This window comes from Lemur catta, chromosome 7 (genome assembly GCF_020740605.2).
Source record: "Lemur catta isolate mLemCat1 chromosome 7, mLemCat1.pri, whole genome shotgun sequence".
In the NCBI taxonomy this organism is placed as follows: Eukaryota; Metazoa; Chordata; class Mammalia; order Primates; family Lemuridae; genus Lemur; species Lemur catta.
In genome coordinates, this window is record NC_059134.1 from 55,762,891 (window position 1) to 55,774,645 (window position 11,755).

General features: G+C 40.3%; 1 protein-coding gene across 1 annotated transcript in view; it reads left to right on the forward strand.

The window, feature by feature from the left end:
- Positions 1-10,290, forward strand: part of GDPD4 (glycerophosphodiester phosphodiesterase domain containing 4) — an 84,909-nt gene extending 74,619 nt beyond the window's left edge. The window contains exons 14-17 of the mRNA XM_045556938.1: positions 1,338-1,420; positions 2,183-2,235; positions 4,970-4,973; positions 9,822-10,290. Of these exons, the coding sequence (XP_045412894.1) occupies positions 1,338-1,420; positions 2,183-2,235; positions 4,970-4,973; positions 9,822-10,290 (609 nt within the window). The remainder of the gene's footprint in view (positions 1-1,337; positions 1,421-2,182; positions 2,236-4,969; positions 4,974-9,821) is intronic.
- Positions 10,291-11,755: the final 1,465 nt, after the last annotated feature.

Genomic DNA, 11,755 nt, shown 5'->3' on the forward strand with positions numbered 1-11,755 from the left:
TTAAAGTCATAGAATCAATCTGAATGAGTAATCCACCTGGATTTTTATAGTCACCTTACCCCAATCTCTTACAGTGTTTCACCCACACATAATCCAATTGCAGTTTATTTTTTAATGACCTATTCTGTCCTTGTTGAGTTTAACAAAGCATTTGACTTAGTTTTCTTGAAAATGACATTCGTCTTTTTCAGATTTTACAGATTTAAGCAACATTTCATCACACTGCACAATTATAATAACAAGCACAGTTGGCCTAAGCCATTTGGGGAACAAGGACGACTGACTCTTGGTGAATATTCAGCGCACCTGGAAGGCATCCTGGAGCAGTCGGCAGACCACAGCATTAGTCAATAAGTTTCCCAGAGGGGATTAAGAGCCTCAGTTTGTTGGAAGTTGGTTAAGAGCTTCGATGAGTAGGGCTGTTGTAAGGATTAAATGTGAAATTACCCCTATAGTGCTTATAACACTTGCCTGGCTCCTAATCAATGTTCATTAATTATTGTTTTCTCATTATCATGATCATTAGTATTTTTATTAATATTAATATTCAACCCAAGGGAAGACCTTGGGATAGGGTGAAGAACGGCCTGAAAAAGAATAAAAAGTGCAAGCCCCAGTAGCATCAAGTGAAATTGGAAGGGGAGCAATGGAAGTGGAAAGGGAGCCTCAAACCAGGGAATTAGAAAACTCACATAAGAGGACCCAGGAGATGGAGTTCTGGGAAATAGGTGATTTGTGCAAGGAGCATAGAGGAGGGGGCATCTAGTAAGGGGGGATTATACTTCAGCATACTTAATTGAAGTGATTGAGAACGACGATTCCCAAATGCTGGTTCACAGACTGGTTGCTTCAGCATCACCTGAGGAGCATGTTAAAAAGGCAGAGATTCTCATTCCTTAGGACTGTGGTGAGACCCAGAAACCTGTATCACCAGGAGAGAGGGAGATCTGGCCACACAGCCAGGTTTGAGAAGCCATGCCATGAAAACACAGAGCAGTAGAAGTCAAGAAACGTAGGCTGTAGTCTTGGGTCCAGAGTAGACTTCCTGTGTGACTTCTCTGGGACTGCCTCTGACTTCTGTCTTGAGAGTCAAGGGAGATGAAGGGTATACAGTGTTCTGTCCCTTGGAGAGCCCCCTGCATGTGCAAGGGTGACTGTGTTTGCGAGTGCCACATCAGTCAAGGTTCCTTCACCTGATCTCTTCCTCCAGTCCTGGCAGCAGAACAAGGGACTTGGCTCATGTGATCTAAAGGGAGGATCAAACCAGGGAATTAGAAAACTCACACAACTTCTAACTGTAAAGTTCTTTCACTGTGGTTTGTTTTATGTTTTTGCAGACACCAAGGTTCTATATGTTCATGTGGATTTTCACGGATATTGTTTCTGCAGTTGTCATTTTTGCCATATTTTATATTCACTGGTAAGTATATATTTGTAATTTCAAATGAAATTTACCAAAATGAAAGTAATAAATTGATCCTTATAGAAAGTTGAGAAAAAACAGTTATGCTCTTCCTGTAATCCCACATGGCAAAATGGGGTTTATGATCTGAACCTCTCCTTTCTTCTCATACTGTCTGCGGCTCCTCACGCCCCTTTGACCTCCCCAACACAGACAGCATTTTCAGGATAAGGACTCTCGCTGAAGCTTAGTCAAGCCTGTTACTATGGATTCAGTGTGGAGCAGTTGGGAGAGGACAGGGGTTGAAGATTATCCAGAACAACTGCCTCCATCTTCCCACCTTCCATGAAATTATACATAGCAGGGTACTGTGCAAAGAGCAAGTTCACAAACCAGGAAGACTGGGTTTTAGCCCTGGCTTTACCCTCTTAGTTGCTGGGGACCCTGGGAAAATCACTGCTCCTTTCCGGGCCAGAGTCTTTTTATCTGTCCGAGAAGATGACATTTGAGAATCCTTGCAGCCAAATACTACAGGATTGCGAGTTTCAAGGTGGAGGAGGGAAGGAATATCCTGGAAGAGGAATGTTAGTTAGAAGATACCATGGTTCTTTAGATGCCATCATTTCTTGATTTGTGATGTATCCTTTAAAGAGGGAAAGCGCAAACCCTCAGCATAAGTAAAAATGTGACTGGATAATGCTGCTTTTCTGGCCACTGCCTTGGATTATTGCCATTTTTGGAAGGGGTCTGTGAGTTCATGAATGTTCTGCTTTCTTGCAGGCGGAGAGAGATCACAAAAGCAAAATTGTTCCGAAGCTCCACCATTCTCTCAGGTAAAGTCAGATGTCTAGCCCACTCCTGTCTCTCCATCCCTACCCATTGCTCCCAGGAGATGTGGTGTCTGCTTTTCATGTCTCTGACAGGAGCTGAGGGAGTCAGGGAAATTGTAGTGAGGCACTAATGGAAGTATAGGCTGGGCACAGATTGTAGAGGACCCTTTACATCAGGCTTCAGATATCAGGCTTCATCCTCTAAGCAGTGAGATCCCTTGGAAGATTTCGAGCGTGGGTGTTATTTGTTCACTTACCCATGTATCAAACAGTTATTGAGTACCCGCTTTGTACCAGACACTTAGAGGCTAGAGATAACTGCAAGCTATCTCTTGAGGGTGGCCCAAGAGAGAGGCATGTGACCTAAGAGAGAGGAGGGCTGGCCCACAAAGAGCAGTGAGTAATAGGCAGAAGTATAGCCATTGACACCGTGGGGCCAGGCATCTAGGTCCAGGACAGTAGCTTCCATGCTCATTAGGGCTGAAGGTGCTTTATGGGGCTTCATTTGTGGGTAATGTATATGGCTGGAGGAAGAAAACTCCAGAAGTCTTGGAATGCCAGACAAGAGTCTAGTGTCTGCATATCAGCAATCAGGAGATGGCAAATGAGTTTCACATAAAGAAGCGATATGGTTAGATTTCTGTGTAAAGGGAAGGAAAAATGTTTATTTAGCAGAATAAGACTGAGGAAATGAAATAGGCCCAGTAAGGGAAGGGAAGCTAGAGTTTATTTTCAGAGGGTTATGGGGATAATCAGGCAGTTGAGCTAGTAATTTTGGAAGCCAATGCAATGTCAAAGGGAAAACCAGTGAGGAGGTAGAAGACTGTGCATTATGGGATATAATTTCCTTCCGTAGCTCCTGGAGCCTTAAGTAAAGTTGGTACAGTCACAAAATCGTGAGTTAATTTACTTTCTTGTGGAAAGTGGTGAAGATCCTGAGATTCCGTGTACCAGCTGGCAGATGATTGAACTGATACAACACTTAGGGTTGCAGGAAGGAACCCACAGGGACCATGAAAAAATAAGTTTAGAAATTTGAACAAATTAAATGGTCATTCATGTGAAACTGAAGGTTAAAGCCAAGTTCACCCAAATCTCAATGTGGCAGGGAAATCTCAGATAACTCCAAGTTACATGGATGTTAAGAGGATCACTCCACTGGCTGTGTTAAGCAGTCTGAAGGCTATATTCCAGTTACCTTATGATTATCAGAAGTTGTACTAGTAGGCTAGGTCTGCCATAACAAAATACCATAGATTGGATGGCTTGAACAACAGAAATTTATTTTCTCACAATTCTGGAGGCTGAACGTCCAAGATAAAGGTGCTGGCAAATTTGGTGAAGACCCCTAGTGAGGGCTCTCTTTCCAGCTTGTCCTCACATGGCCTTTCCTGTGTGTGTGCCTGGGGAGAGAGAGATCACTGGTCTCGCTTCCTCCTCTTATAAGGACACCACTCCTGTTGGATAAGGGCCCGATCCTTATGACCTCATTTAACCTTAATTATCTCTTTAAAGGCCCTATCTCCAAAAACAGTCTCATTGAGGGTTAGGGCTTTGACATATGAATTTGGGTGGGGGGAAGGGCACATATTTCAGCCCTTAACAGTAATTCAGCCAAGAAATGACTAGAAATGGAAATGGTGAGGAAAAAACATGAATAGGAAGGAAGTTTTGAAGGCAAGTTTGAAGAACTATATAAATTTGGATAAAGGAAGTGGCTATAATGCCTTAGAAAAAATAATTAACTTCACCTCATCCTCTATCATGTTGAAATGGTGATAAGAAAATAAGGTGAGTAGAAAATAAATTAAGAGTTTTCTCTATTTTTAAGAGTTATTAGTTGCCTATTACAGAAACTAGTTTTTCCTGATCTAAGCAGAAAGAAAATATATTGAAAGGCTATTTGGGTACATCCAAGAGACACCTAGAAGGTTCAGGACTACGTTTAGAATCAGGGAAGGAAGAAGGAAGACCAGAGAGAAGCCAGGACCTCAGCCACAACCACAGCGCAGATCCGTTCAGGTTGAGGATAACGGAGCCTCGCACACTACACACACAGTGCCACATCTTGCACCACAGCCACCTCCAGGATGGGCATGTACTGCTATACCTGCTCGTGCCACGTCTACCACCAGAAGGCATTCATCGCCCCTCTGGCTTGCGGGTGTATTTTTCAGCAATTTGAAGGAGTCAGTCCTTTGTCTTCTGTCTTACATAGTTTCATATGAAAAGTCTTCAGTTTTCTTACCTTTGTTCTTCTGTCTGCAATAGGTCTTTTTTTCTGTCTGCAATAGGCTACTTTTTAAGATTATTCTTTTAATACTGGTTTTCAGTCGTTTGATTAGAGTTTACCTTGGTGTGTGGGGGTGGGTGTTGGAGGGTGTGTGTGAGAGAGAAAAATAGAAACTGTCCTGCCTAGGGGTTTGCTGACAATCTTAGATTTGTCAGAATATAATTTTCATCAAATTGGACAAATTTTCAGCATTTATTCAAATATTTTTCTGCCCCTACCCACCACTGCTTTCTGGGATTCCAATTACACAGATGTTAGATAATATGATGTTATTCCATAGGTTACAGAGACTGTTCATTTTTATTTTTAGCCTATTTATTTGATTCACTTTGGATAGATTCTATGGCTATGTATATTCATTTTTCATTGCTATATAAAAACTTAATAATACCTCAAACCTAGAAGCTTAAAACAACACAAATCTATCTCACAGGCATAGGTTAGACAGGTCCTTTGCCTAAAGTCTTACCAGGCTAAAACCAGATATCAGTTGGGGCTGCAATCTCATCTGAGGTTTAGTGTCCTCTTCCAAGCTCACTGGTTATTAGGAGAATTCAGTTCCTCTAGTTTTTTTCTTTTTTTTTAAGCGTAAAATGAAGTTTATTGAGGGAAGGACAAGGTAGATTTACAGAGCAAGAGCAAGATGTAGGTTTACAGAGTAAGAGCAAGATACATTCACCACAGAATGGTGAACAGACTTCTCTGTCATAACAGAAAGGCCAGTTCCTCTAGTTGTAGGACTGTGAAGTCCTCCTTATTTTCTTGATGGCTGTTGGCAGGGTTTTGCTCTGAGCTGCTAGGGGCCACCCTCAGGTCCTAGCCACATGGTCCTCACAACATGGTAGCTTACTATTCACAGCCAAAAAGAGAGTATCTCTCCAGTCTGCTACAATGAAGTCTTAAGTAATATAATGTAATCATGGGAGTAACTATCCCATCACCTTTGTTATCTTAGTGTAATATAACCTAATCAAGGGGGTAACTCTCCTATCATATTCACAAGTCTCACCCCACTCAAGGGAAGGGGATTATAAAAGGGATATATAGCAGAGATTGGGAATCTTAAGGGCTATCATAGAATTTTGCCTCCCATACTGTATCTTCAACGTCACTGATCTTCTGTACTATCTAATCTGCTGTTAATTTCAACCAGTGAAATTTTTATTTCAAATATTACATTTTTCATCTCTAGAACTTCCAGTATATTCTTTTTTATATCTCCCTTTTCTCTCCTCATTGTGTTCATGTTTGCTTTAAATATCTGAACGTAGTTATAATAGTTGTTTTAATATCCTTGTTTGCTAGTTCCATCATTTCTGTTATTTCTGGGTCCATTTCTACCAACTCAGTCTTCTGAAAGTGGATCATATTTTCCTGATTCTTAGTATGTCCAGTATCTGCCATGATTTACCATATTATAAATTTAAAAATATTTACTGATTCATTTAAAAATAATTTTTAAAACCCATTTATGTATAACATAAATACCAGTTTTTGAAAAAATGACTGTTTTATAAAACAAAAATACAGAAATTATTTTACATTTTTACAAATCTCTCTAATGTCTGGATTAATAGATATAAGAATTCTCATATCTGCTTCTGTATTCAGTCTCTTGCACTATCACCTATCATGTGGCCACTGGAAAATTGATGAGAGAATGAGAATGAGAACATCAAATAACATATTAGTATTATTATGGAAATAATTTGGGCGTCATGGACCCCCCTGAAAGGGTCTCAGAAACCTCCAGAGGTCCGTAAATGACACTGATCTAAATTTTCACATTTATCAGCAAGATGGTATATATTACAGATGATTATAGGATCTCACTAGTTTTTCAGTTTTATCAGCCTTTGATGAAAAACTTGAACATAAATATCCAAGAAGCTCAAGATAGTTGGAGTAATATGAACTTAAACCCACACCAGGACACATTAGAATAAAACTGTCAGAAGACAAAGAGATGCAGGAAATAAGAAACAAGAAAACCTTTAAGGCATGTAGAAAACAAGTAGCAAAATGATAGAAGTAAATTTCTCCTTAATAGTTACTTTAAATGTAAATGGATTAAACTCTCAAATCAAAAGATGGGAGTTTGGCAGAATGGATTAAAAAAACACAATCCAAGTATATGCTGTCTACAGGAGACTCATTTTAAATCTGAAGACCCAAATTAAAAGTGAAAAAATGGAAAAAGATATTCCATGTAAATAGTAACCAAAAGAGAGTGCAGGGCTGGCTATATTAACATCAGAGAAAATAGAATTTGATCAGAAAAGCCATCATAAAGAAAGAAATATGATTGATCACTGAAAACTACAAAACTTTACTGAAAGAAAAAGACTCAAATGAAGCAATATATTATGTTTATGAATTAGAAAACCTAATATTGTAAAGATACTGTTATGAGATTCACCTATAATTCAAACCTAGGAAAAATCCCCTTTCTCCTATGAAACTGACAAAAAAATGAAGCTCATGTGCACAGCTGTTTCTTCCAGACTGAATTATATTCAGGTCAAAAATAACTTTGAGGTAGGTAAACTCACAACTAATGGATGAGGGAAGGGCATGCTTGTAGCCCTGGTTTGGGCGAGGCAAAGGTATTATATGTAACCAAAATATTTGTACCCCCATAATATTCTGAAATAAAAAAATAATAACTTTGAGCATCCATGATAACTAAAAATAAAAAATTTAAAAAATAAAAGGTATTTGTCTATTTTTTCAAAGATTAGATGGCTATATGAGGATGGTTTTATATTTGGATTTTCTGTTCTGTTCCACTGGTCTGTGTCCCTGCACTTGTGCCAATACCAGGCAGTTTTAAGAACCACAGCCTTGTAATATAGTTTGAAGTCTGGCAAATTAATACCTCCCATTTTGTTTTTATTGCTTAAAATTGCTTTTGCTATATGGGGTCTTCTCTGATTCCATACAAAATCTATAATTATTTTTTATAAACCTGTGAAAAATGATGTTGGTAATTTAATAGGGATTGCATTGAATCTGTAGATTACTTTGGATAGTATAGACATTTTAACAATGTTGATTCTTCCGATCCATGAGCATGGTATGGTTTTCCACCTATTTACGTGTTCTGCAATTTCCTTCCTCAGTGTTTCATAGATCTCCCTATAGAGGTCCTTTACCTCTTTAGTTAAATATATTCCTAGATATTTTATTTTCTTTGTTGCTACTCTGGGGACAAGAATCGCTATTCAATAAATGGTGCTGGGAAAACTGAATAGCCACATGTAGAAGACTGAAACAGGACCCACAAATTTCACCTCTCACAAAAATCAAATCATGGTGGATAACAGATTTAAACCTTAAATGGGAAACGATTAGAATTCTAGAAGAAAATGTAGGAAAGACTCTTACAGACATTGGTCTAGGCAAAGAATTTATGAAGAAGACCCCTAAGGCAATCACAGCAACAACAAAAATAAATGAATGGGACCTGATTAAATTAAAAAGCTTCTGCACAGCACAGCCAAAGAAACAGTCACAAAAATAAACAGACAGCCTACAGAATGGGAAAAAATTTTTGCATACTACACATCAGATAAAGGACTGATAACAAGAATATATTTAGAACTCAGGAAAATCAGCAAGAAAAAAAAATCAAAAAACCCTATCAAAAAGTGGGCAAAGGACGTGAACAGAAATTTTTCAAAAGAAGATATAAGAATGGCGAACAAACATATGAAAAAATGCTCAACATCCCTAATCATCAGGGAAATGCAAATCAAAACCACAATGAGATATCACTTAACTCCAGTGAGAATGGCCTTTATCAAAAAGTCCCAAAACAACACATGTTGGCGTGGATGCGGAGAGACAGGAACACTCATACACTGCTGGTGGGACTGCAAACTAGTGCAACCCCTGTGGAACGCATTATGGAGATACCTTAAACAGATTCAAGTAGACCTACCATTCCATCCAGCAATCCCATTATTGGGCATCTACCCAGAAGAACAAAAGTCATTCTATAACAAAGACCCCTGTACCCGAATGTTTATGGCAGCACAATTCACAGTTGCAAAGATATGGAAACAACTCAAATGCCCATCAATCCACGAATGGATTAGTAAACTGTGGTATATGTATACCATGGAGTATTACTCAGCTATAAGAAATAACGGTGATACGATATCTCTTTGGTTCTCCTGGAGAGAGTTGGAACCCATTATATTAAGTGAAGTATCCCAAGAATGGAAAAACAAGCATCACATGTACTCACCAGAAAATTGGTTTCCCTGATCATCACCTAAATGCACATCGGGGAATGATACCAATTGGATATCAGACTGAGACGGGGGCGGGGGGGGGGGGGAGGAGTGGGGGGGAATGGGTGTATGCCTACATGATGAGTGCGTTGCGCACCGTCTGGGGAATGGTCATACTTGAAGGTTCTGACTCGGGGAGGGTGGGGGATAGGGGGAGGGGATGGACGTATGACTACATGGTGAGTGCCAGGCGCACTGTCTGGAGAATGGACACACTTGAGGCTCTGACTCAGGGGGATGGGCGGGACATGGACAATGTATATAACCTGAGCTTTTGTACCCCCATGATGAGCTGAAATAAAAAAAATAAAAGGTAAATCTAAGCAATAATAATAATAATAACTTTGAGTTCTGGACTTGCTGCTTTGGATTCTTACTTTATATTTTGTCCCCACAGTTTCTCACTGTATGATAAACTCTTAGGTAATTTAAAGATGTTTGTGTATATCATCTGGTTTTTAATTTGTCTTTGGTAAAAGGGTTGGTCTCAGTTTCCTAGCTCCATTATTAGAAGTCTCTACCATTTATTTTTTTCTATCAGTAAGACAAAAATTATTTATTGAGCACTTACTGTGTGAGAGGGTTTTGAACACTGTGTATGTAGTGGCAAGGAAGACAAAGTTTTTGCCCTTAAAAAGCCCCCCTTTTAACTGAAGATATGTTTATTTTTCTATTTAAACTAATTTGAAACCAGTGGTTGTGAAATACATGAACTTTAAGCAAATGTCAGTCCCTGCCTTCTGAGGACTTCCATCGTGAGCTAGGGCATCACACAGTAGACTCTTCAACCCCAGCCCTAGGCTGAATTTGAGGGCCATAATAAACTTTGCACAAAGTGTAAGAAAGAGAGGAGAGCTTTGAGGAGAGAACCTAAGAGGGTAAGTGAAGGGCTGACATTTGAGAGATGACTTGGATTTCACACATGACTGGCAGAGAGTGGAGAAGTGACGTTTGAGGAATCTGCTTTTGTGTCTTTTCTATCCCACAGCTTCTAACAGTACAAGCCAAAGTGAACATCAGGGAACTTCTCACTTATCCGTGAAGGCACCTCCCCGAGTTGTGGAAAGTCCTTGGACCTTAGCGGCCCTCAACCCAGCTTTAAACAAGAGCACAGATAAATACCCGGATGCTTTTCATTTTGGTGTAGCTTCCAAGAAACCAGCACCTGTCAAGAACACTGTTGCACCTCTGAAGCCTGCCAAACATGACAGTCAACCACCAGCACCTACTAAGGTCTTTGAATTCACCCGAGCACCCAGCTGGCAGGATACCAACAATGCCACCCTTCAAGCTACATTGCCTGCCTTGAAGGTGGATAAACCAACACTGCCCTCTGTAGAGGCCCCCCATCCTGAAACAGACCCCGAAGAGACCCCCATGGCTGGATCTTCCCAGGAAACCTATGTAACTATATATTCTACCAAACCCAACATGTCCTCCTCCTATGGGATGTTTTCAAACAATTAGCCATACCTCTCCCCTTTCTTCTTCTTTCTCTCTGTGTGTAAGGGTGGTGGTGGTGGGGAGTGGTTAATAAAGATATGCAGCAGGGCCATTGAGGCTCTCAGGGGAACCATTCTGGTCCAGCCTTTCTATCAGGAATGCATCTCAAGGGCGTAGGCCAGAGGAAAACAGTTGTGTGTGGTCTTGGAACTGGAGCTGGTTGTTCTCTGGGTGTTACAGGGTTTGTTCATACTGACACTTCCATAGTATTTCCTGTTAAAGGAGTGGCTGTGCATGTAAATAAAGGAACCTCTCAGGAGGCCAGAGGGAAATGGTATATTCTTGGGACCCTTCTGTGATTACCCAGACTGACAAAGTCTGGAGGGTGGGCACAATGGTGATTTCCTCCCCCTGCCCACATTTTCTGATCTCGTGTGCAGTTACTGATTCCCCAGTGGGCATAATTCTGTGTACACCCAATGGCCTTTGGCCTTGAGAGAAAATCAGAGCCATAGCAAATGTTTGGAGCCCTGTCAATCTGGAGACTCCCAAAGAGAGAATAATCAAGATCTACCAAGTGAGAAAAAGCAGTGTGATGAGATAAAAATGGAATATTTAAAAATACTTCATTAATCAAACTCAGGCATAAGCTCTAGAGCCTGTCCTCTTAACTGTCACTAAAAATAGGATATTGCCACTTCCCTCAAATAAGATTCAATCTATTAAAGAAGCCAAATATAAATATTTGTAAATAATTCTTTAAGACAACAGTGGAAGACCAATAGTGATAGTGATAACCTGGCAAAACATGATTACTTGCCAAATAAACTCATTTAGACAGTAATAGTGACATATTTTGGAATTAGAAATATGGGAGGAATTAGAATTGGTCTGGATTCAATTCTTTTCTTTCTTTCTTTCTTTTTTTTTTTTGAGACAGATTCTCACTTTGTTGCCCAGGCTAGAGTGAGTGCCGTGGCGTCAGCCTAGCTCACAGCAACCTCACACTCCTGGGCTTAAGCGATCCTACTGCCTCAGCCTCCCGAGTAGCTGGGACTACAGGCATGTGCCACCATGCCCGGCTAATTTTTTTTGCTATATATATTTTTAGTTGGCCAGATAATTTCTTTCTATTTTTAGTAGAGACGGGGTCTCACTCAGGCTGGTCTCGAACTCCTGACCTCGAGCGATCCACCCGCCTCGGCCTCCCAGAGTGCTAGGATTATAGGCGTGAGCCACCGCGCCCGGCCTCTTTTTTTTTTTTTTGTTAGGGACAGGGTCTCACTGTGTTGCCCAGACTGGAGTTCAGTGGCTATTCACAGGTGTGATCATAGCCCACTACAACCTCGAGCTTCTTGCTTCAAGTGATCCTCCTGCGTCAGCCTCCTGAGTATCTGGGATTATAGGTACATGTAACTGTGCCTGGTTTAGAACTGGATTTTGAAGATTGGATAGGATTTGGAAAAGGAGACAGAGTGCATAGTAAATA